We start from the raw sequence: 27,233 nt of genomic DNA, 5'->3' as shown, positions 1-27,233 counted from the left end.
CAGAGATTGATGGCAGGCATGTGTGTATGTGTTGTTTTATATCTTGTGTTCAGGGAAGGCCTCTATGAGAAGGGACAGTCAACAGGGACCCAAGGAAGGGACAGATAGAACTATACTGAAGATAGATCTCTTTGTTATCCCCCAAGGAAGAGCAAGTGTAAAATCTCTGACACAATCATCAGTTCTAAGCCTCCTGAGTAGCTTAGATTGTAGGAAGGAGCCACCGGTGACCAGCAAAGGAGGATATTTTTAAAGGTCAAATAGGATAAACCTTAAAGAAAATAATTTATAAAGTTGACTAGATTAATATTAAAATGTTCTCACAGGGTGACATGACTCCAAAAGAAATACACTCATTACCTGACTTATGAAACAGTAGCCCTCTGTACATCACCTTAATGATAAGAAGAAAAAAAAATCTCACAAAACTCTGAATTTAATCATCTTACATTGTATGCATGAATGGAAATGTCATTATGAAAATGTTTATGTTTACAAAAGCATAAAATAAAAAGCCATTGACTAGAAGAAAATGTCTGTACATATGTAACAGATAGAGATAAAGAAAAAATCTCTGACACAGGAACCTGATTGGATCCTCTCTCAAATCCCAAGGGGGCCTGTTTACAGAAGCAGAATTAGGGACAAGTTGAAAAGGGGAAGAGATCATGATGGCACCCCAGATCCAATTGAAGACTGAACATTTCCTCTAGGTGATATGGGAAATCCATAGAGGATTTTGAGCAGCAGTATGTGCAGTACATTATGGTGTTGACTATTGTATGATAGATTAAAATTGAGTAAAAGCAGAAGATAGTAAAGATTTAGGAAACCATAGCCGGAATCCGGGTAAATATCTTCCTAATCTTATAGATAGAAAAACATTTTTTTGTGTGTGCTGAAAAACAGATCCCGTGTTAAGTATCTACTTATTTATTAAATAATTTAAGTATTTATTACTTTTTCCTGTGCATCAGGACACTAGTTTTCATTCTCATATATTTATGGATGATTTTCTTGAAAACACTTGAGCCTTGAGCTGCTTTTGTAAAATCTCTTTGATTGTGGTTCAAAAAAATCAATTTCATATGTATTTCTCTAACAAATCTGTCATTCGAATTCCATTTTAAGTAAGTCTCACCTTGACAGTATAAGCAAGGATTAAAAGAGTAACTTAAGTTTTAACAACTAAACAAACAGGTCAAAATATAGATAGATAGATGATAGATAGATAGATGATAGATAGATGTGATGGTATCCTGACAAGTGATATTACATTCTTCCTGACCCTATCAGTACATATTGGACTAGATTACGACAATGATATAAACAATGTCCATTTTGTAGAGTATACTTAGGAAAGTGTTAATGATGATTTTATCTAACATTCAATTCTTCACCATGTTCCAGGTGTTGTTCTAAGTTTATATAGTCACCACTATTCTTCATATTTTTATTTATAGAAAAGTGAACACCAGAGATGTTAGTAACTTCCCCAAAGTTGCACATTTTTTAATTACTGAGACAAGGTTTGAATTTAGACAGTCTGATGCAAGGATCTCTATCCTCTTTAATAGTATACCATTACTATAGCTTTCATTTAAAATACATATTAACATACTTCTATGTAGCTCTAGAACATTATTAATTTTGTTCAAACTATTTTTAAGTGGAATGGCTTTTAAGCCACTGATTGATCGCACTTTCATATTTTCTTGGTTCTTTCAGCCACTCCTGATGCCACCTAAGGTTTGCTATAACATTTGAATAATTTTTTCCCGTGCTTTCTCTCCATATGATAAACTGCTCTTTATTGTATTGGTGGACAGAAGCAGAAATTTTAGGATAGTTTATAATGGAACGAAGCCTCTGATCCAAAGAAGAAGTAAAGTCTGGATATTTTGTAGCAATATTTATTAGTTCATCTGGATCCGATGAAAGATCTGAAAAAGAAATTAAAGTACTTGTCAAAAGTTACTTTCTAATTTTCTTCTAGAATGGTCATTATGACAGATAATGTATTAGAATTTATTTTCATTTCTTCTTACTGTAGTAAAATGAAGGACAACAGGTCCCATGAGATTGTATCATAGCCATCTTAGGTCTATGATTTATAACGTTGAAATAACCTAATGATACATTTAGAATGTAGCCCCATGATTAAGCCATGTACACACACATACACACACACACACAAACACACAATCTCTATGGGCTTATTTGAGATACTGTCCAAGAGATACCTATAGACATACATGCTAGGTAACCTGAGCTAGCACCTTCTTATGAAAGAGTAGTCCATAAATAAGTCCCATACATAGAATACAGTAGAGCTGGCTTCTCCACTGATCTATGAGTAGGAACATCTGTTCTTTTGCAGAACATGGTGTAAAAAATCAAATTTAGCTTAAAGATCGGATTGATCTTTCATTCAGCAAGTCATGGATTAGGCAGCACCTCCCTTAATAAATTAGACAAAAGTGTTCTGATGAGCTAAAGAGAGTAAGTGGGCTTTATAGGCTGAACAAGGATGAAGAAAGCATAAACAAGGAACTTTTCTAGGATTAACATAGAGGAAACTTCCTTTTGGGGGGGTCTGGTAAGTAAACTTCAGCTCAGTTACATGACTCTCCTGTTTTCTGTACCTGACCTGTCTTAAGGTTTAGTTTGATTGTTTGGCAGTTAGCATGAGTAATTATTTTCAGTTTTGTTGGGCCCAATGGAGTAGCTCGGCATAAACAATGTTAAATTCCATTTAACAGTGGCCATTAAAGGAGGGCAAGATGTTCATTAGTTAAGGAGATAAGTTAGTTTGGCCTTCAAAGGATTATTTGGAGTTAACAATTCTGATATTTGTAACTAGGAAGAGAAGTTAAGGAGAAAAATGTACAGTGTGGGACAAATAAATCAGAAAATATTTTTAAAAATTCACAGATTAGTGGAGGTGACAGGCATATTTATTGGGGAGAAAGGAGACTAGCTTTTGGAATCAGACCTAGGGTTAAAATGTCAGTTCTGCTTTTTAGCGTTTGCGAAAATGCCCACATTTTTCTAATCCTTTAGTTTCTTTCTCTATAAAAAACAATGAGAATGATATTGCTTTGGAGAGTTGGGATAAACACTAACAATATGTAGAAGGCCAGGCTCTATAACCAATAGTAGGTAATTGTTTAGAACAGATGAAACCCAGTACAGAAAAAAGTGTTGACTCCTGACAGGAAAATGCAAGGGGGCCAAGGAAAGCAGTTCCAAAGTTTTAGGACACTTCCACTGATATTTAGATGATGATTTGTAATGGAGTTGCTTTGTTTTGATTGGTTGAAAAATTTCAAGTGACATCCTTAATTTTTTCTGCTTTTACTAAGATCACAAAGACTGGCAGTTATATGTATATTTTGTAATCAAACTGGCTATATTCAAAAGTGTACTCTATTAGCCATGCGACCTGGGCAACCTTTTCTACTTGTCTCAGCATGAGAACCAACAGATATTGACTTAAGAAGGATTATTGAATTTCTGGAGCAATTCTATATAGATCAGCTAATTACAAATAATGTTATACTTAAAAATATATCAACAAGCTTACCAAAGAGTTGAGGCAATATTGAAACACCATCAGAGTAGGTTATATACTTCCATTGGTTAGTTAGAAGCATGTAGGTGGAGGCATTCACGTCACATCCATGGAATTCACTCAGAATCCAGGATGGCCGTAGGTTGTCCACTTTAACTTTATGGACATTCTTATGTTGTTCTGATGTTAAGGGCAACAAAGAGTATCCACTCAGGTTCACAGGCACAGGAATTCCAGCAACACCTTTGTAACAAAAAGTATTTTTAAATAATTCATTCCTTAATTAGTTGAACATTAATAAATGACATAATTGACCTTTTTCTGAGACTAGAGATTAGATGTGGATTTTGTAAACTGATTGCCTAGATTCAAGTGCTTATTATTCCATTAGCCAAATTTGTGACTTTGGGCAAGTTATTAACTTCTCTGAACTCCAGTTAATAATTGTACTTGTATTTCATAAATTCATTTTGGATTTAAATAATTTATGTAAAATTCTGAGAATATCTTCTGGTTCACAAAAGCCCTCAGTAAATATCAACTAATATAATAGTCCTTTATTTTCTGAATGGTTAAGTAATCACATGGAGTAGTAAGAAGACCTGTACAAGAAATGTATTATGTAGCTGTATATGTTTGCAAAATAAGAGTTAAACAAAATTAAGTAAATTTGTTGCTAATGTGTATTATGAAGCTTCAAAAGTAGTATGCAGTGTGCCTTGTGTCCCAAAGTTATTTAATAGAGCTTTATTCTATTCTTAATTAGCATCTTTAAGGCACTGCTAGTATTTTGTAAAACATTATACTAGTGAATACTGTATTATATTTATGTAGAGAAAACTAATTTAATTTTTTAGCTATCAACAGTAGAGACATAGACTCTGACTTAGAAAGAGGTTGCTATTTGTTTGGAACTGCCCTTTTCCTATGGAAAATTCTCATTAATTATAGCTGCATACTTAGGACAGTTCCAAAACAAGTCTGCAATTGCTTCTCCAACCCCCTTTCTGATTTCACTATTTCATGTTTTATGCAAATTTAACCATTCTCAATGAAGACTAGAGAGAAGTATTTCATAAATAGTCATAAACAAAATATGTGCATGAGAAAAAGGATTATCAGAGATGAAACTGAGCTCCAGACAGCATTCAGTATAAAGAAAGGAGAGTGAGGGCTGGGGATATAGCCTAGTGGCAAGAGTGCCTGCCTCGGATACACGAGGCCCTAGGTTCGATTCCCCAGCACCACATATACAGAAAACGGCCAGAAGCGGCGCTGTGGCTCAAGTGGCAGAGTGCTAGCCTTGAGCGGGAAGAAGCCAGGGACAGTGCTCAGGCCCTGAGTCCAAGGCCCAGGACTGGCCAAAAAAAAAAAAAAAAAAAAAAAAAAAGAAAGAAAGGAGAGTGAGTACAAGGGAAGAGGCTGGGTATGAAGAGGTTGGGGAAAGAGACTTGTATGTTAGCCATCAGTAGTAAGCCACGGTAAAAAGAGAAGAGGCCTTTGAGGACGGCTGGGAGTCAGGGATCGAGTGTAAGAAATGCTTGTGTTTAATTAGCACTTAAAATACAACTTTTACTTCTTAGGAACATTATATTTTAGGCCTATTCTTATCTGAGTTTTCCTAAAGATGTTTAGAAGGCTAAGAAAATTTAAGTTTTTTTTTGAGGTTTTTTTTTTTTTCTATCAATGAATTTAATAAGTAATCAACTGAAATGGGACTATCCAAATGTTCCTCTTTTCCATTCACTCAGCAAACCAGGTGCTGTTCCAGATGTAGGGAAGAAACAGCACACAAAGCAAGCAGCTCTCTAAGGGCTGACCTTCAACATGCAAAAAGGGCAAATATGTCACATGGAAATCAAAATGCAAGGAAGACAGAGGCTGATGGCAGACATAGATATATGTACGTGCTGTTTAATATCATATAGTCAGGCACGTGTGTATGTGCTGTTTTATGTCTTATAGTCAGAGAAGGCCTCTCTGAGAAAGGATATGTCTGTCAACAGGGACTTGAAGAAGGGGTAGAGAATGATCCCTGTAAGATATCTATCTTCAGATAGATATGATAGGTACCCTTTTTTAATCTCAAGGAATAGCAAGTATAAGACTTCTTGATGTAGGAACCTAATTGGATATTCTCTCAAATTCCAAGGGGGCCTGTTTATAGGAGCAAAAGGAGGAGAACAAGACATAAGTTGGGGAGGGGAAGAGAGTGTGTTGGCACCCCAGGTCCACTTGAAGACTTTGAACTTTTATCTTAGGGGATATGGGAAGTTAGTACAGGTCTTTGAGCAGCACTGTGTATGACACAAGCTGGTGCTATTACATTATAATAGACTAAAATTGAGTAAAAGCAGAAGGTAGCATAGATTTGGGAAGCCATAGTAGGAATCCCAGTAAATACCTTTTTAGTCTTTTATAGACAGAATAATATTCTTTGTGCTGAAAAGCAAATACCATGTCAAATATCTATATTATTTAAACGTTACTTTAAGTATTTACTAAGTTTTACTATGCATCAGGAAACTCATGTTCATTTTTCATGTATTTATTAATGATTTGCTTGAAAACACTGTAGCTTTAAACTTTTAGAAAAATCTCTTTGATCTTGATTTGAAAAAACCAATTTCAGCCAGACACCAGTGGCTCAGCTTGTAATCCTAGATACTCAGGAGGCTGATCTGAGCATCAGGGTTCAAAGCCAGCTTGTACAGTAAAGTATGTGAGACTATTATCTCTAGTTAACCACTAAAAAGCTGGAAGTGGAACTGTGACTCAAGTGGTAGAGTTCCAGCCTTGAGTGGAAAAGCTAAGGGACAGTGCCCAAGCCCTGAATTAAAATGCCAGTACTGACACACAAAACAATAAGATTAAGGGAAAAAAAACAGAAATGAGGGAAAGTAACTGGGAATGAAGTGAGAAAGTGGCTGAGATATGGCTAAAGAGAAATCAGCCAATGATGACTGAAGAGATTCCTAAAGTCAAAGAAATAAAAATATTCAGATACAAAGATGTGATATGAAACAAAAGAGAAAAGGAAAGGGCACTAATTTAAATTACCTATAAAGAATTTGAAGGTAAAGACTCCATAATAGAAGCTAAAAAAGAACTATGTCTTTGATTTTAAATATGAGTCTTTCATGTTTTAATATCTCCAAAATTTGTAGTTCTGTAATTGATAGTGCCACAGAACAGAGAAACTACAGTATTTAAATGCTAATGAATTTAAAGTATTCAGTTAGATAGAAACCAACCATATATAACTTCTTTTGAATTTGTTGATGATATTATTCTAGTATCGTCAACAAACTGCTAAGTATTCCAATCTATATACCACTGTTCTAGACCTCAGTCTATGCTTCTAGATGTTAAGAAACTAATAAACTACATAGTACAAAACTAGCAAAAGAATTCTGAGGAAAAATACGTTGACATTTTCAAATTAAAGAATTTTTACCCTTACAAAGTTAATAGTCTTAAAGTAGGTAGAATAATCCGGAAAGGAAATGCTTAGATTTTATGAAGATGGTAGTGATCCAAATGACACAAAAATCATCTAAAAAGTTAAGTCACCTAAATATCATAGGTAGTTTACTTTATATAGTCATATCCTGATTATGAATCTATTGAAAGACAAACGACTAAAGTGAATGAAGGACACTCAAATCTTGCGACTGCTGTCTTATTGCTCAGATGCTGAATTTTAATTAGAGTGTTCAAAGTGAAAACAAATCCTCAGGACCTATGACTACTTTGCTTATTCATTCTCCCACATTGTTACAAACGGATATTTACTTACCAAGCATAGTAGGGTAAATATCTACAAGAGAAACTGCAGTGGATACTTCATGATTGGCCTTAATTCCTGGTCCCATCATCAAGAGTGGAATATGGACACTGGCTTCATACATACTCATTTTATAAAACTGTCGGTGTTCCATTGCCAGCTCTCCATGGTCTGCAGTGTAGACGACAATGGTGTTTTGAAGAAGGTCTAAATGGCGAAGAGTCACAACAATTTCACCTACAATGAAATCAAGATAAATCTATTAATCAGTGTTTAGTTCATGTCTTATTCTATCATTTAAGTTTAGCAATTCTGTCCTATAAGTTTAGAAGCATACCTGAGTTTGTCAGAATGCTTTTTTACAGAGGCCCCTGAGCTTATGTTAGGCAGACACTTTATTGCTGAGCTAGATTTGTAATTTTTTTGCAGTGATTTTCCCCTCAGGCATGTGCTTATCCACTTCCCCTGGTAGCTCAAATGTACAGCCTTATGCCAACATATGCAGTTTCTTATATTGAGATGGAGTCTTGCGCATTTTTCTGCTGAAACAGGCTTAGAGAACTCTGTGTGATACTCTTTGTTTTAGCTTCCCTCATAGCCAGGATGGCAGGTGCATACTACATTGCCTACGTGTTGAGAATGGACTCATCTATGCTCTTGTATGCTGACGTCATCCTTGAACTATGATCCTTTCAAACTCAGCCTCCAATGTAGCTAGGATTATAGGCATGAGCCACCAATGCCTAGCTTTCAAGATGCTTCTTAAGATGTATATGATACCTAAAGTTTCATATGCTTGACAAATAAAAAGGAGGAAATGTATAATATCCACAGGAATTCTAGCTCAAACAATGTCTGGGTATGAGGCTGGTGTGCTTTTTGTTCTTAGCAGAGAAGAGCAGGGAGCTGATTTTTCCCCTTTCTAGTGCCTCAAATGAGAAAAGGAAAGACAAGTCTGGATGTCGAGAGCATTGTGAATATCACTACTGGTATCTATTTCTGCATGATAAGATATGACAAGGTCTTTCCTTGCTACTTTTATTCCTAAACCTCTAAGTAACCTCCAGTTTGTGCTCATGAAATCAGTTAAGAATTATAGAAATCTGGACTGTGAAGAAAAGAGAGAGCAATAAATGTAGTATATAATTGTCCTTTTGCATATTCTTGTGTAAGTGACAGCTGGATAGTAAAATTCCTTGGACTAGTTTTTGTCTCTTAATGTGTCCATTATAATTAAGAGAATCACAAGTCATAGTCCAGAGAGAGGAGTCCTCATTTAGGCAGTTCTGTCTGAGATACAAGGGCCCATATTATTATTAGTAGTAGTAGTATGTAGTTGTACAAAGAGGTTACAGTTCCGTAAGTCAGGTTATCAGTACAATATTTCTTGATCAATGTCACCCCTCTGTCATTCTCCTCCATTTTCCTCCTCTTGTCCCTATCCTCAATTTACATAGTTCAGTTTTTACACAGTGTACATTGGCTATAATGACTACATTTGCTCACCCTTCCTCCCTCCATTTGTGTGCCCTCCAGGTCCTTCTACAAAAACAAGTTTCCACTTCTTGCTATTCATTTTGATAACTAGTATATTAGTTGTGCAGAGAGTTTACACCTTTGGGATTCCTCCCCCAACACACCATCCTTTAGTCAGTTAAACCTACAGATTCAGAGGTCCTGACAGATTTGAGACCCACTGCTCTGTAAAGTTAATTATGGAGTTGGGATCCTTATGATTTTTTTATTCAATGGAAATTGTTTACTAATCAGTCTTCTAGTTGCCACACCTTTTTCCTTCCTTCTTTCCTTCCTTCCTTCCTTCCTTCCTTCCTTCCTTCCCTTTCTTTTCTTTCTTTCTTTCTTTTTTTCTTTCTTTCTTTCTTTCTTCTTTCTTTCTTTCTTTCTTTCTTTCTTTCTTTCTTTCTTTCTCTCTCTCTCTCTCTTTCTCTTTTTCTTTCTTTTGCCAATTATAGGGCTTGAACTCTGGGCCTTGGTGCTGTCCCTTAGCTATTCAGCTCAAGACTAGTTAGTGCTCTACCATTTGAACCATAGTGCCACTTCCTGTTTTCTGGTAGTTAATTGGAGATAAGAGTCCATGGACTTTACAGCTGGCTGGCTTGGAACCACAATCTCGAGATCTCAGCCTCCTGAGTAGCTAGGATTACAGGCATGAGCCACCAGCGTCAGCTTCTCCACTCATCTTTACACTTGTCCCCTACTGATAACTAGCTTTCTAAACAAACAAACAAACAAACAAACAAACAAAAGCCCCCAAACCCCAAATCCCTGATTACCCAGTCTTGTCACATCCCTGCTTAACACTTTTCATAGTTTACCCTGTGCATTACTTTAGTATGACATACAAGGCCAAACTGTCACTGTCCAAACACAGTACCTTCAGCTACCTGCTAAACCTATACCTTGGAGAAACCTTAAACTCTTATAATCCCTGGAACACCATATTAGTTTATTCCTTCTTGCTTCTCACCACACTCTGCCTTCTGTGTTAATGCCCTTTCTCCCATCAGCCTTTTGGCAAGTTTCTATTCTTCCTTTAAAATTCAGTGCAAGAATTATCTTTCTAGTGAAACATTTCACTTTCCTAGGTTCTGTGAACTACAGTTTTCTAAGTCTCCTATAGGATGTATATGACTAGTTATAATGACAATATTGTAATCTGTGATGTTTACACTCATTCCATAAATATTACCCAGCATTTACTATGTGCCAGCAAGGAAGTAATGCTGAGCAAGATGGAAGGTCTTTGTCCTCATCAGAAGATAGATGGCAAACAAATAAACAGAGAGCATAATTAATATTATGTTGTAAACAATATAAGATGTTGGTTAAATAGAATTATGAGTCTGGTTTATTGGGAAAGACATCTATGATGAGGTAGAATTTGAGATGAGAGCTGAAGACTGAGAATGAGTCACAGACAAAGCAAAGGAAAGGACATTTTAGGAAGAATTCTAGGTGAAAATGTAAAGGCCCTGAGATGAAGAACCAACTTACCATGTCTTCTATTATCATATGCTCCTGTTTCTCTCTGGCTCTGTCCCCCCCCCCCCCCACCCCTCTGGTACTACTGGGATTTGATTGTTGGGCCTCACACTTGCTAGGCAAGAGCTCTGCCTCTGAGCCCTATCTTCAGCTATAATTCTTGAGAGTATTCAATATAATGTTCAACAAAGTACCTAGAGCTAAATGCTTCTCAAACAAGCATAGTGAATAATAATTAATACAATTCAATCACCAGACCAATGTCCCTTTAATTAGAAAAATATATTCCATAAACTTTGTAACTTAAATAAATTGGTATTGTTTTTCTTGAAGTTACTTTAACAGTGGTATTCTCACACTTCCTGTAGCAGTCATTAAATATATGGTATTTCATCTTAATAGATATGAAAGGATTATTGCAAACTTTTAAGACTAATTTCTAAGGTACAAATATTCCTTAACAGGAGAATATACTAATGAACTACAAGTCAACAGATGTTATGGACTTAGGATTAAGGGAGTTTACCTAAAGCCTACTTCTGTGGAGTACTTTGAAAGTTATTATGGCCCCTTAAGTACATGTACTCAATACATGTACTTATAACTATAAATAATGAAATGTTGTAAAGATAGTAATTTACTCATTTTTTGGCTTTCTATGATTTCATTACCCTTCCCTTCCCTTCCCCTTCCTTTCCCTTCCCTTCCTCCCTTCCCTTCCCTTCCTTCCTTCCTCTTTAAGTAGTTGTACAAAGGAGTTGCCTGTTTGACCAATGAATTAAAAAAAAAAACACATTCTGTTTACTCCAGTGTTGAGTCTATATGGAAGAGGAGCTACCCACACTTTACTAGTGCACTTGTGCCAATAGGTGGCAAAATAAATTATATGATGGTATGACATTAAAAAAAAACACCAAAGTTGTTACTTACAAAAAAAGATTTCTCATGAAACAAAACTGTTCATAACTCTATAACTGAACAGGAAAAATCCTGCTGATAATCATTTTATACAAACATGTTTGGTTTTGAGCTAATCTTGAGTTTAAATGACAGAAATTCAATGATTCTGGTTCAGAACCACATGGGGAATTGGACTTGAGCTGCAGTGAAGCCTTGTTCTAATGCCCAACAGGTCTCAGAAGAATGGATTTTCTACAAGTATTACAAGTTAGGAGTTACAAGACTCACTAAGTTAACTTCCTTGTCCCTCAGAACCTAAGCTGAGCTACCTATCACGTGTGAGTCTTCAGCAAAATGCTGATACCTCCTTAAGGTCAACATAAAGTTTTTTGTTTTGTTCCACCACCATTGTATTAATAAAGTTTTACTTCAAGTAATGATAACTTTCTATGACTCTTTATGTATGATCCAAGCAGATCATTTATGAATCAGGGGATTTATAAATAATTAAGTTAGGGCTTTCTATCCAACTGTTAATTCATGTTATTCAATTTTTATGTGCCAGTATTTTTATAATTTTTAAGTTTGAGGTATCTAAGCAACTGTCATAAGAAAAATCTGAAGATAATCACTCAAGCCCCAAGTAACACAGTCAATTTGTAGAAAAGCATTACATTTTCTTCAAGTAATTGCTTTTTATTTCACCTACCAAGCATGGCATCCGTCTCAGCACACATAGCATAATAATAGGCTCTAATATTCTTGATTTCTTTGTCTGTAAAATGCCCAGTGCAGTTTTTTGTATAAGAAGAGTAATAATCTACAGGATGCATTTTTGACAAAGGCAACCACTTTGGGATTTTGATGACCTTGTAAGCTACCTAAAAGGGGAAGGAAAAAAATAAAGTTATAGAAGAAATGGCTGACCTGAGAATGTTGATATTGCCACTATCTACGATAGAGATACATAGCTAAATGAAAAAGGGGATAAAGTGCCTCAGATGTGACACTGGTAACAATGTTCACATTCAAGAAACTCTTTTATATACACGGACATTGCAAGTAATCCAAATATAGAGAGCTATATGACAATTTGCCAAGTCAGAGAAAATATGACGATTCCCTATGGTAAATCACACAATGAGAAAGCAAGTATTTGCTCAAAGTACTCTTGGTTAAGTATTTTACAAAAGCAACAGCAGCGAAAACCAAACCAAAACAAATACCCCTAACAATTTAAATTTCAGTGTTTAATGTTTTTAGTATAGTATGGAAAGTAAATATTAGGTTTACTATATTTCTATTACCCCAAAATAGAATAATTGCAGTTTTTTTTTCCTCTACATTCCAGAGAAAGGCTCACTTCTTCTACTGACAAGATCATTTTGCACAGTTCCATGGTCATTTTTATGATCCTTAACTGTACAAGCTGAGAATTATCTGCAATCCTGTAAGCATGTTTGTCTTTTTTTGTTTATATAGACATACTGTATGTAACTGTATTCAATGCAGAGGTTGTTTTTCAGTGCTGGTCCTGGGCACTGTCCCTGAGGTTTTTTGCTCAAGGATAGTGCTCCTACTTGAGTCACATCTCTACTTCTTTTTTTTTTTTTTGGTTATTAATCGATGAGTCTCATAGACTTTCCTGCTCAGGCTGGCTTTGGACAGGATCCTCAGATCTCAGCCTCCTGAGTTACTAGGATTATAGGCATGAGCTACTGGTGGTGGCTAGTTTTTTCTGAGTTTTCCCAAGTTTTAACACTTAATTCTGTAAAACTGTACTCTCCTTTTTTTTAGGGGGTGGGGTGGGGGGTGGGAGACTGGAACCAGAGTTTAAACTCAGGGCTTCATTTAGTTGCTTAATAAACTAGTTATTCAGATTAAATATATAGTTTTCATATTTCCCTTAAAGCTGCTTAGAGGAACAGTGAGCTAATCCCAATAAGTTTCAGATGTAAAATTAAGTTTTAATTTTCAGCACACAGTGTACTTACTTTGTCAAGCCAATAAAGAGATGTGTGAAATGTTGAAGATCCATAGTTTTCTCCTGAAGATGGTGAAGGGTATGGGTGTGGTAAGTTTAACCCCAAGTAAAGGACAAATGGCTTAGTACTATTTTTTGCTTCCGTTCTTAACCAATGTACTGCTTCATCAATGTGCTTCCAGTCCTTCTCCATCACTCTTACTTCAGTCTTATTGGGAATAAGATTAACCATTGGCCTGCCTTCTTGTCTAAGTAAGAAAGAAACATCTCTTGTCCATGCTTCTACACGATTACTGGGGGAATAAAAAGAAAGGTATATGGTAAGGTATTACAAAGGCATCTAGGAAAACAATAGTGAAAACTTAGTCCTTCGAATGTTAGAATACCTATGTTACATCTCTGTTAAAAAAGGCACAAATTTAAAAAAAAAAAACAGGAAAAAAGAGTCAAATAGTTTCTCCTAGGTTCTTTGGAGCTAACAGGTTACTTACAATTGTTACTTTTTCTTAGAGCCAAGATAGTTAAAAAAGATAGTTATATTTTCCTTATAAACAGAAATTTGGAGTATTTTTACTTTTTTCTCTCAGAAGATAGTGTTTCTAATCACTTAACATTTTCTTTCCATCAAAATTTTATATAGTTTAAAAATCTTACCTACTATGTATACTTTATACTTCTAAAATCGTCCATGTTCCTAGCTCCATCTTTACTTACTAAAAAATTTTAATAATGTACTGAGCTATCAAAGCTACTAGTGGTACAAATTTATTTCTATTAGCTTATTTAAAAGTTTAATAATTCAGGGCTGAGAATACGGTTTAGTGGTAGAGTGCTTGCCTCGTTTACATGAAGTCCTAGGTTCGATTCCCCAGCACCACATATATAGAAAATGGCCAGAAGTGGCGCTGTGGCTCAAGTGGTAGAGTGCTAGCTAGCCTTGAGCAAAAAGAAGCCAGGGACAGTGCTCAGGGCCTGAGTTCATGCCCCAAGACTTGCAAAAAAAAAGTTAAATAATTCAATAAATTTAAGTTGTAAGTCTTTAGCTTGTTTTTATACTATTTGAAATATTTCTATGTCTTAAGTCTAGCATAATTGCTTAGAAAATATACCAGGAAATTTATAAGCAAATTGGTTTTGTAAGTTTCAATTGACAAAAGTACTTCTGAAGAGCTCTATGAATGTTGAAAGAATTTTAGCAATCCAGATAGGAATACTTAAAAATATCTCTTTCATATTAAAATATGAAATGCCATTTAAGAGAAATTTTAACCCACTCAAAATTACTAATGATCCATGAATGTTAAACTAAAGTAAAAGATTTTTAAAATTTGCTTACCAAAGACAGGTAAAGAATCATAATGTAACTATTTTTCATAGTAGACTATTTTCATAGTCATGTATTTCAATAAAAATGAAAACTAGGATTTTGGAGAATTACATCTAACAAACTAATTAATTCTAACAGATGGTAGATCCTAAAATAGGATTTTAAAAATAAAGTTCATCATGTTATCAAAACAATATGAAATTAGTTTCTTAGTCTTTTGCTTGACTCATTTCTGAAATTTCACTATGCTACTATTAGAGTGGGACTTTTGGGTAAGAACTCTAGGGGTTTAAGAAGAAGCTGCACACTTATATGTGTAGGGACAAAAGGTCATTTTATGTAAATATAGGAGTGTTGATACTAGAAACTATAATATAAATTATGGCAAAATGCAAGCTTGTTATGAATGTTAACTAGCTGATGATCTTTGGATTAACTCTGGTGTTTTGATTGTGCTAATAATATAACCAGATAACCCTTTTGAAGCAGTCAAGAGTGAATACATATTAGCTTAGGTGAAGATCTTCTAACCTATAAAGATGATGGTATTAATCCACTTGCTGTATTTTTTGCCATAGTAATGAATGAATGTGATTTCATTTAGCCTCTCCGGTAGTAAATTTATGATGTCTCCATGGTCTTTTTTTTTTTTAAACTTTGTGTTGTGAGATACTTTTAACCAGGGTCCAGGGTCCCTGTTATGATTTGAATCTCAAATGTTCTCAAAAGGTCTAGATACTAAAGGCTAGATTGTCAACCCTTGGTGCATTCCCTTGAAGAATATATGAGGGTCCTGGCCTCCTCCTCCCCTGTGTCTACTTACTGGCCATATGCTCCTGTCATAATGTTATGGCTTGCAACAGGGCCAAGGCAATGGAGCCAAGTGACCAGGAACTAAAACCTCTGAAACCATTACCCAAAAAGGAATCTTTCCTCCTTTTAGTTCTGATTTCAGTGATAGAAATCTGCCTACCACAGTAAAAGGTAAAAAGGCTCAACTAAGGGTAATTTTGCTTAGTTTATTATTATAGCTAGATTCCAAACTTGTTTTTGCTTTCTTACTAAATAATTTGTGATTTATTCCTTGTCCATACAAGTGGAAAATAAAATTGCCTAACACAACCAATTACTAATTGCATAAATTTGAACAAGTGCCATTGCTGTCATGTGCCAAATTTTACTGATCTAACAGGGGATACAGTTGGTTCACAAGCACAGGATTAATTTACATAGAAACAATTACCTCCAAAAAGAACCAGGCTAAAACTGATGATGAGGATACTTTTGTCAACATAAAGTAGGAACCCAGATCAACATGCAGCTAAGACTTCCATGAAGATAGTGAGCTAACTCAGACGCTTCATACTTCCATATTTCTGTGCATCATGTTGTTTTTCCCTTTCTCCTTCCTCACCCTCTCCCATTTCTTTCCTTTTCCTGTCTCTTTGTCTCATTGTTATTGTTGGAATTGGAGCTCTGTGTTTCTGGTAAGCTTCTTGCATAGAAAAATGACAGTTCTGAAAAATGCCCTTGTAAATTTCAGTATCACTCTAATTTTGTGAGAGAAAAGGAATTCACTTTTTCCTCTTCAGTGCTCTTCTCTCTTCTTCCGTGACAAACATGCCATTTAAAAAAGATTTCAAGGCTGTCTTCTATCTGCTTTAATATAAATTCTCAGACACTTTAAATTCACAAAACTTGGCTGGGAATATGGCCTAGTGGCAAGAGTGTTTGCCTCCTACACATGAAGCTCTTGGTTCGATTCTCCAGCACCATATATATGGAAAACGGCCAGAAGGGGCGCTGTGGCTCAGGTGGCAGAGTGCTAGCCTTGAGCGGGAAGAAGCCAGGGATGGTGCTCAGGCCCTGAGTCCAAGGCCCAGGACAGGCAAGAACAAAAAAAACAAAAAAAAAACAAATTCACAAAACTTGGCAGATTCAAGCTAGAATATCACTTTCAATGCACATTGTTCAAGTATACATGCTTTCTCACTGATTAACTTTATTAATTCCAATAACCTTTGCTTTTGGTGAACTTATAGTAACCCATGATCTTTAATTTTCTTCATTTTTTTCTGTGTATATGATGAAACTAAGAATTTTTCTCTATTTAATAGAAATATGTCAATTACATATGTTGATTATATACTTTTACTCATAAGAATTCTCTATTTCAAATGAAAAAAAAAGAATATTTCAAATAAAAGTTTTGTTTGCCTGTATGTATAAGAGATACTCCTATATACCTGGATATATCAACTTGAGCAACTATAACATTTCAAAGCTTTAAAAACCTTTGCTTTTTAATATTCTGCAGAAAATTCTACCTGGACAAAATGCCATAAACTCTGAAAGGTCAGAGTGGATAAAGTATCCTTAGTAAATCTGTCATTAAGAGAATTTCCCAGGCAGTCTCTATAAGAGAGGTGTCATCATGGCCCTAGCTCTTGCTAAAGAGGAGACCTAGACAGTCTTACTGTGTGGGATTTTGTTCTCCTTCCAGCCTATCTAGTGTTGAGGGAAATGATTCTGAGGACTCAATCTTTATTCCCTTATCCTGATCAGCAGTTATGGTGGATCTGGCATCAAATATGAGTTAGGCCTATAATTCATTTTTACAGAATTTTAAGAAAAAAATACAGTAATTGTCAGTTCTCCAAAGTGCAGCCATGAGGTAGATAAAGAGTCACAAAGGAGAATGGGGCTTGAGCCCAAAGGGCCATGCAGGTCACAGTTCCAGTTAGACATGCTGTAACTGAGAAAAAGACCCAGAAGAAGGAGAGGAGTAAGTCATTACTCCTGTTAAAGACAGAACAATACCTTCCTAATGCCTACTACTAAGGTCATTACAGCTGTAGTGGGTTTAAAATGATTTGTTGTTGACAATCCAAATCCCCTTTGATTGCCAGCAAATATACACTATGATCATGTCTTCTCTCTACCGTCTGATACAGGTGGGTTTAAGGACTATTATCTCAATTTACAGAACTTTCTGAGGGTCTTGGCATGTATTTAAGTGAAAGACCACTTGCCAGGGCATGCCTGAGGCCTCAGATTTTATCTCCAGCACCCAAAGTAAAAATGCATGTGCATGCACACACACACAAAATACAAATAATTACCAGTTTCAGGATACTATACTGAATGAAAATCTCATTCAAGTTTCAGAATAGAAGAGTTATAAAAGGTATAGATAGATGTGCCATGTGCCAGTAGCTCACATTTGTAATTACAGCTACTCAAGAGGCTGAGAAATGAGGATTGATGTTCAAAGCCAGCTGAGGCATCAAATTCTGTAAGACTCTTTTCTTCAACTAACCACCAGAAAACTGGAAAGGGAGTTGTGACTCAGAGTGGTAGATCATTATTAGCCTTGAGAGAAAAAACTCAGGGACAGTGTCCAAGCCTTGAGTTCAAGCCCTATGACAACCACCACCATTAACAGCAAAAGAAATTAATGGGCTTAAAATATTTCATTGAAAATAATTATGTAGTCAGGCACCAGTGGCTCAAGTCTGTAATCCTACCTGCTCAGAGGGCTGAGATCTGCGGATTGCTGTTCAAAGCCACCCAAGCAGGAAAGTCCATGAGATTATGAGACTCTTATCTCCAGTTAGCCACCAAAACAAACAAACAAACAGACAAACAAACCAACAAAAGCCATAAGTGTAGTTGTGGCTCAAGTGGGAGAGTGCTAGCCTTGAGAAAAAAGCTCAGTGACAGCTTCCAGGCCCCAAATCAAGTCCCAGTATGGCACATAACCCAAACCAAAGAAACAAACAACAAAAGAAAGAATTATGGGACTTGATCACAAAAGCAGGTTCAAGGACAAATAGAAGAAACACAGAACCATTCTAAAGTTATTATAGTTATTATGTTAGAGAACAAAAACTATAGATCTACAGTCTCAAATCTTAGCTCATGCAATGGAATGTAAAGGCTGTTTTCTGCCATCTGTTTCAGTCTGTTATTCAAGTCCTCACATAAACTTCAAAGCTTTATTTTTCATTTGTTCCCTATAGGAATTCTGGCTCATCTAATGCCCTTAAAAAAATCTGTGCCTTAAGCAGTATGGAGATTCCTCAGAAGGCTAAATATAGAACTCCCCTATGACCCAGCAGCCCCACTTTTGGGTATCTATCCAAAAGACCACAAACAAAATCACAGTAATGCCACCAGCACAACAGTGTTCATCGCAGCACAATTTGTCATAGCGAGAATCTGGAACCAACCCAGATGCTCCTCAGTAGACTAATGGATCAGGAAAATGTGGTACATATACACAATGGAATTTTATGCCTCTATCAGAAAGAATGACATTGTCCCATTTGTAAGGAAATGGAAGGACTTGGAAAAAATTATACTAATTGAAGTGAGCCAGACCCAAAGAAACATGGACTCTATGGTCTCCCTTATTGGGAATAATTAGTACAGGTTTAGGCAAGTCATAGCAGAGCATCACAAGGCCCAATAGCTATACCCTTATGAACACATAAGATGATGCTAAGTGAAATGAACTCCATGTTATGGAAATGATTGTTATATCACAGTTGTAACTACTTTCCACGTCCTATGTGTATCTGTAGCTTCTATTATTGATGATGTTCTTGTATCACCTTCCTGTGGTTGTACCTACACTATCTCTGTAATGTTATCTGAGTATATTGGAAACCGTGTATACTCGTATTGGAAGTAGGAAATTGAAAGGGAATACCAAATTTGAGAGACACAGTGTAAAAAAAGACAAACAACTACAAAAGCAATACTTGCAAAACTGTTTGGTGTAAGTGAACTGAACACCTCCGGGGGGGGGGGAAGGGAAGGGGTATGAGGGAGGGGGGTATGAGGGACAAGGTAACAAACAGTACAAGAAATGTATCCATTGCCTAACGTATGAAACTGTTACCTCTCTGTACATCAGTTTGATAATAAAAATTTGAAAAAAAAATCTGTGCCTTCCTATTTGGATGTCATTGTTTAGAGGTTTCTTTTTTTTGTTTTCCATTTGAGCCAACTGATGTTCTACTTCTGTGGGGGCCCATTAAGTCTAAAATGCTACGAATTATAAGACACATTCACATCCATATATGTATTTCATATATGTCATGAAAACTATGAAAATAAACTGTTATCAACTTTAAGTTGGAAATGCAGGAGTTACATATAGCTAAATTTGATGTATAAAACTTTAGTAATTAAGCTAGAAAAAGCAAGCAATGTAATGAGCATGTAGGAGAGTTTTCAGAAAGTGACTAGAGTTATATGAGACAGGGCTGGGGATGGAGCTCAGTGGCAGAGTCTTGCCTGGCATGAACGAGGCATTGTGTCCAATCCCCAGTACCAAATAAACAAAAGTTAGACCAATATCTTAAGATAGTTACAGACCTATTTCTGCTAAGATTTTGCAAGTCATCAGAAATGAGAGCTTAGATAATAAAACAACAAAAGACACTACATACTCTTCCACTATCGTAAAAGGTTATGTCGAGAATGACAATTGCCGTTCCAGATGCTAAATTAAGAGCCCCTAAAGCCACCTCGTAAGCAAATGAGGCTGCTCCAAAGGATATGTTCTTAACCTTGTTGGAACTATAGCTTATTTATAAAATCTGTTAAGTTTCACAGATTTGTATGAAACTTACAAAATAAATGCACACCTGGCTATAATTTTAGGATAGTCAAAGTCTCTTAATGTGTCCCAGTTGAGATTTGCAAACCAAGGGCTACCCCAAATACCTGGAAACAGGTAATGTTTCTAAAAGTATTGCTGACAGTTTGGAAACAGTTGCCTTCCAAACTTTTATTTACTATCAATAAAGATAATAAGATGGGGAGTTTTTAAAAAAATAAAACAAGGGGTTGGGGATATGGCCTAGTGGTAAGAGTGCCTGCTTCATATACATGAGGCCCTGGCTTCGATTTCCCAGCACCACATATACAGAAAATGGCCAGGAGTGGCGCTGTGGCTCAAGTGGCAGAGTGCTAGCCTTGAGCAAAAAGAAGCCAGGGACAGTGCTCAGGCCCTGAGTCCAAGTCCCAGGACTGGCCAAAAACAAAACAAAACAAAACACCAAACTACCTCTATGAAAAATGCCTTTTGCAATTATGGGAAAATAATCAAATTCCTCATTATGGATAAATGATCTGAAAGTGTATACAGTGTTAAATTATAAAATAATAGTGGGATGAGATTCATGGATTTATTCTTTAGGCTGCAGAACTGAAAGAGGAAGAGAAGGGCTGTGTGGTCAGCATTCTGACTTGTACTGCTTTCCCCTTCTTCATTCTGGCTCAGAGGCCGGACAGGACAGCAGGAATGGCATTAGCAGTTCGTGATTGCTTCCCTTTGTTGCTACCTGTCTCAGCCTGTTATTCAAGTCCTCACATTATCTTCCAAGTCTTACTTTTCATTTGCTCCCTCCCTATTGGAATTCTGGCTCATCTAATGGCCTTTCCTTTGCTGTTTGACACTAGGCTCAAGACTCACAATTTCCCCAGAGCATTTTTCTCATTTGGATGTAGGTCTTTATTTTTCACTTATTTCAGAGGATTGAAGATTGACTGTCGTGACTTGGCTTAGAAAAAAATCAAGCTCTATGAACAGAGAACATGCATAATTATAATGATATAATGAAATAACAGAGGAGTTCATTTTACATTTCTTAAACTAACAAAAACAAGATATCTTGTTTAATTTCTCTTCTGATACTGTTAGAGGTTACGTGTAATGACTGGAAAAATTTTCATTTTGATTACTACTGTATTTAAGCCATCTTAAAATAGTATCTGAGATGTATCATGTAGCTCATTTTTTTAAAAAAATAAAAAGCTCATGGGGGGGGTGCTGGGAAAATGGCTTAGTGGCAAGAGTGCTTGCCTCATATACATGAAGCCCTGGGTTTGATTCCTCAGCACCACATATGTAGAAAAAGCCAGAAGTGGCACTGTGGCTCAAGTGGCAGAGTGCTAGCCTTGAGCAAAAAGAAGCCAGGGACAGTGCTCAGGCCCTCAGTTCAAGGCCCAGGACTGGCTAAAAAAAAAAAAAAAAAAAGCTTATTGGTAGTGAAAATACCTAATTTTACTATTATAATTAAAAATAAGAATCATCTTTTAGTCTTGATATTTAGGAAATACTACTAAATGTTAAATTTATTAAAGTATGCTGATAGTAGATGTTTTAGATTGTTCCTCAACCTCTGCACTATTGGGCTTGCTAACATTTTATGGAAGAGGCTGCCTTGTGTGTTGTAGGCCAGTTGTCAATATCAGTTTCCTCAGTGGTGTCAAACAAAAATGTCTCCAGACACTGTAACATCCTCAGGGAAAGGCCCTGGTTGAGAAGCACTATTTTATTGCAAATAGATTGGTCAACGAGTTTTGCCTTAAAGCAAAAGTAATTGAAATACTCCTAAATTAAAAACAAATATAAATGCTTCCTTTCAATTGGTAAGGAGAGGGCTGGTGATATAGGTCAGTGGTACAGTGCAAGCCTAACATGTATGAAATCTTAGGTTCAATCCTCAGTACTATAAAAACAAAAATAATATCCCCAAAGACAAAGTCCAAACCCCCTCAACTGGTAAGAAGATATAGCACATATAAACTTAAATCTATATAAACACAGCATATATTGTGTGAAGGGGAGAGGGTAGATAAATATCAATAATTTGTATGTTATTTAGTGGTATTCCACCTGAAATTATAGAGCTTCAGAGTAGAAGAATTTTTTGAGACAAAGTTGGCTTATGTAGCATAGACTGGCCTCAAACTTGAAATTCTTTGATCTAAGAGTTCTGGGAAGTCAGTCTTCCATTCTGGGAAGCCTGGGACTCTAAATAAATAAATAAATAGCTTGCTTACGGTGTTATAGTAAGTGGCATTTTCATGAATAGTGCTACCAATACCTGTTTAAAAACTGTACAGAAGAAACAACTGTACTCTAGGTTCAACCCCAGTAATACTGTAAAAAAGAAAACAAGAGGAAACGGATGTACAACCTACAGAGTTCCCAGTATCTTTCGGTATATTATATACTGTAAGAGACATTTAGTTAGATGAGTGTTCCTAAACATGAACAATAAGAAAGGATCACCTGATGCCTAAAAAAAAGATAGATGGAAGTACTACAGTAATACAGAAACTTGTAATTCTGGATGAAAATAAAGCAGCCAAAGGTTGTACAGGTACATACACCACCACACAAGTTATACAAATAGTTTACTTCAATTTCCTAAACTCTGATGAGGAAGAGAGTAAATATGAGTATACTGCAAGATATTATTATCTTCAAAACTATCTTTGTTTCAAATATCAACATATAAGTGGTTCTTTTTTTTCTACTTGCTTTAGAATTCTACAGGACAAAGAAAGAATTTCTAAAAGCCAAGTATACTTAATACACTTAAAACAATAAAACTGCATATGCTTTTAGATGAAGACACAAATACACACACACACACACACACACACACACACACACACACACACACACACACACTGAACAAGTGCTATGTCCCTGGGCCAAACAGGAGCAATATTTATCAAATCATGAGCTATAGGAAGAGGAATAAAAATTTTACTCTTTCATTCACCCATTGACTTACTAAACATTTAATTATGTACCCACAGTATACTGGCTGGTCTTAGGGCATAGGTCAACAGTGAAAGACAGAAATGATACACAGGTCATAATCTAACCATTTCATATAAGAATGAAGTGTACAGAGAACACAAGACAGTCAATGTTAGAATCTTTTTTATTAGTGGAAATGAAGAGAGGAAATGGTTTCAGACACGATAATATGAGTAGTTATATCATGCTCTGGATTAACTTGCTTCCTTAAAAAGGTTAACAGTTTTACAACTCAAAATAGACTTTAGACTTAAATGTAAGTCATACAACTATGAAAAGAAAACAGAGGGGAAATGCTTCCCTTAAATTGGCCAAGTTTTTTTTTTTTTTTTGGATAAGAATCCTCCAAACACAAGACACAATAGCAAAAATGAACAAATGGAACTATATCAAATTAAAAAGCTTCTGCACAGAAAAGGGAACCGAATGAAGAAATAATGTACAGAACAGGACACAATATTTGCAAACTATAATCACAAGAAGTTATTATCCAGAATATATAATTTCTTAATAAGAAAATCACCAGTTAAATAGAGCTAATAGACTCAGACACTTGTAAAGAGAAGACACACAAATGGCTAACTGGTACATTAAAATGGGCTCAACACCTGGGAGATGTGAACCAAAAGCACAAGCATGGCAATCATGTGACCCCAGTTAGAATGGCTGTTGTCAAAAATACAAAAGAGGGGCTGGAGAGTGTGGCTCAGTGACAGAGTACTGCCCAGTAAGCAAAAGTCCTTGAGTTGAAACCCCAATACCACAGAAAAATCCCTCCCAAACCAACAAAGACTGCAAGTGATGTAGAGAAAACTGTTGATGGGACTGTGAATTAGGATAGCCACTCTGTAAGTCGGTATGGAGATTCTTAAAACAAAACAAAACAACAACCTAAAAATAGAACTAACATTCCTGCTATACCACTCTTGGCTACATATTCAAAGAAAATAAAATCTGTATATCAAATAGATATCTGCTCCCCAATGTTCACTGCAGTGGATTTACAGTACATGGAATCAACCTATGTGTTCACGAGCTCATAAATGGATAAGGAAAATGTGATGTATATACATACCTGCCACTATTCAGCATGAAGTCTTATCCTTTGTGACAACACAGATGGAGCTGGAGGACATTATGTTAAGTGATATAAGACAGACACAGAAAGACAAGTACCAATCTGCCTCACATGTAGAATTGAAACTGAAAGTAGATTGGTGGTTACTAGAAGATGGGGAGCATATGAAGGGGAAGAATATATATATATATACATATATAGATAATATGTATATATGATATATACAATATAAATATTTAAACTAAAATTAGTAAGAAATATTTTGAAGGGAAACTTGTGGGGCGCACCGACTGGCCCCGCCTGTCCGTGCCCCGGAGGTGTGTGGCTGTTGCGCCTCAGGATTGAGGCCCTGAAGAGCCCCGCCTGCCTCAGTCCCTGGGGGCGTGCTTGCTTGCACCGCCTCCGGAAGAGGGATCCTGGTTAGCCCCGCCTGCCTTCCGGGTCTGGAACTGGAAAGGCGGCTCTAGCTGGCCACGCCTCCAAGCCTTAAGACCATGTGCAGCAAGATGGCTGCCGGCAGTAACCTGGGGGCGGTCCTGCTAGTACTTAGGCCGCCCCTTAGGGAGGTCCCATGGCCTTCTGCCCTTGACTGACAGCTTGGACTGCCAATCATAGCCCCTGGCTAGGTATGTTACACCCTCCTCTTCCTGCCATTGCCCATACTTAAGATCTGGTCCACACCACTAAACTGAGAACAGTCTTGAACTTCTCCCGAGTTGTCTGCTTGTCCAACTGCCGGCGAAAGGTTGGGTTGGGCTGAGTGCGGGTGACTCGCGGCTCATTACCTATTCAGGGTTCACCCTCTACGGGGTGCACTTCCTCGCCTCTCCCGCTGGTTGGGAGAGCACCTGGGGTGCAGGGACCCCTGCAGAAACTAGTGAGATTTCATTAACTAATTAGAAATTTATAACAACCTAAATACTGAATTGTAATTCTGGTGATGTCACTGAAATAGTAATATACCGGCACTAAATGTTTATGTCAGGTACTGTTACATCCTTTATATTATCTAATCCTTTACATTATCTCAGATCAAACTCAAATCCAATAAAGTTGTGGCTATTAATTCTAATTTATAAATGATAGCAATGGAACTTAGAAAAGTGTCAAATATGTGAATGACCTACTTACTGAGAACTATAAAAATCTAAAAAGGGAAATAAAAGAAGACACCAGGAGATGGAAAGACCTCCCATGCTCATGGGTAGGCAGAATCAATATAGTGAAAATGGTGATATTGCCCAAAATGTTATACAAATTCAATGCAATCCCTATCAAGATCCCAGCTACATTCTTCACTGAAATAGAGAAAACAACCCATAAATTCATATGCAACAGCAAAAGACCTAGAATAGCCAAAGCAATTCTAGGCAAAAAAAGCAGTGCAGGAGGTATCACAATACCAGACTTCAAGCTCTACTATAGAGCCATCATAACAAAAACTGTCTGGTATTGGTATAAAAACAGACCTGAAGACCAATGGAATAGAATAGAAGACCCAAAAAATAAAGCTGCATTCTTACAGTCAGCTGATATTCGAAAAAGGAGCTAAAGATATACAATGGAAAAAAACCGCCTCTTCAATTACTGGTGCTGGGAAAACTGGGCAGCCACATGTAGAAAACTCAAAGTAGACCCAAGCCTATCACCATGCACCAAGATCAACTCAAAATGGATTAAGGACCTCAACATCAGACCTGAATCCTTGAAACTACTGAAGGACAGAGTAGGAAAGACGCTAGAACTTATAGGCACAGGAAGGAACTTCCTGAATAGAGTCCCAAGGGCACAACAAATAGGGGAGAGTATCGACGAATGGGACTACTACAAAATAAAGTTTCTGCACAGCTAAAGACATAGCCACCAAACTAGAAAGACAGCCAACCATACGGGAAAGGATCTTCACCAGCACAGCAACAGACAAAGGCCTAATATCTGTCATCTACATAGAACTCAAAAAACTAACCCCCTTCAAACCCAGTAATCCAATTATTAAATGGGCAAAGCAACTAAAGAGAGACTTCACCGGAGAAGAGATAAAAATGGCGAAGAAAAATATGATAAATGTTTAACATCCATGGCAGTAAAGGAAATGCAAATAAAAACAACCCTGAGATACCACCTCACTCCAGTTAGAATGGCCTATACTCTGAACTCAGACAACAAATGCTGGACGGGGTGCGGGGAAAGAGGAACCCTTCTCCACTGTTGGTGGGAGTGCAAACTAGTACAACCACTTTGGAGAACAGTATGGAGGTTCCTCAAAAAGCTCAGCATAGACCTATCCAATGACCCAGCCATACCACTCCTAGGCATTCTGAACAACAGGTCACAGGCTATCAAAAAGACATCTGCACATCCATGTTTATCGCTGCACAATTCACAATAGCCAAAATATGGAAACAACCCAGATGCCCCACTACAGATGAATGGATCCAAAAAATATGGTACCTATACACAATGGAATACATAGCGATTAGAAATGATAAAATATTGGTATTCGCAGGGAAATGGTCAGAACTTGAACAGATAATGTTGAACAAGACAAGCCTAGAACACAGAGAACAAAGGGGCATGGTCTCCTTGATATATGACTGTTAGGATTGGGGGAGGGGGGAACAGTAGAGACCAGGTCTGTGAAACAAAAAACTTCTTGTCAAATGGTATTTCCACAGGTTTGGGTCAGCGACCCTACATTATGTAACTAAAACCAAACAACTACTAAACATAAAAAGGTCTAGAATAGACCTATCAGTGGGTCACAATAGCTCAACAGCTATGTACATATGATCATATAAGATGAGGATAAGCAAAAACAACCCCAAGAGAAGGACACAGGAGGATTCTATTGTTGACATTACATCTAAAGTTCTAGGTGAATTTCCTTTGGCGTATGCCACATGGCTACTGTATATGATTTTGGTACACTGGATATTGTATATATGTCT

General features: G+C 36.7%; 1 protein-coding gene across 2 annotated transcripts in view; it reads right to left on the bottom strand.

The window, feature by feature from the left end:
• Positions 1 to 463: 463 nt before the first annotated feature.
• Positions 464 to 27,233, bottom strand: part of Arsk (arylsulfatase family member K) — a 33,600-nt gene continuing 6,830 nt past the window's right edge. Inside the window, exons 4-8 of one of the 2 annotated variants that reach the window (XM_048331300.1) lie at positions 13,259 to 13,541; positions 11,974 to 12,145; positions 7,374 to 7,598; positions 3,587 to 3,817; positions 464 to 1,943 (exon numbers count right to left, since the gene is read on the bottom strand). In XM_048331300.1, the coding sequence (XP_048187257.1) occupies positions 1,666 to 1,943; positions 3,587 to 3,817; positions 7,374 to 7,598; positions 11,974 to 12,145; positions 13,259 to 13,541 (1,189 nt within the window). In that variant the 3' untranslated portion in view covers positions 464 to 1,665. Of the gene's footprint in view, positions 1,944 to 3,586; positions 3,818 to 7,373; positions 7,599 to 11,973; positions 12,146 to 13,254; positions 13,542 to 27,233 lie in introns of both variants that reach the window. The other variant, XM_048331301.1, reaches the window with a different exon arrangement.

The sequence above is a fragment of the Perognathus longimembris genome, chromosome 22 (genome assembly GCF_023159225.1).
Source record: "Perognathus longimembris pacificus isolate PPM17 chromosome 22, ASM2315922v1, whole genome shotgun sequence".
NCBI classification, from domain to species: Eukaryota; Metazoa; Chordata; class Mammalia; order Rodentia; family Heteromyidae; genus Perognathus; species Perognathus longimembris.
The sequence above is the reverse complement of the archived record's forward strand: the minus strand, read 5'-3'. Positions and strand labels throughout refer to the sequence as shown.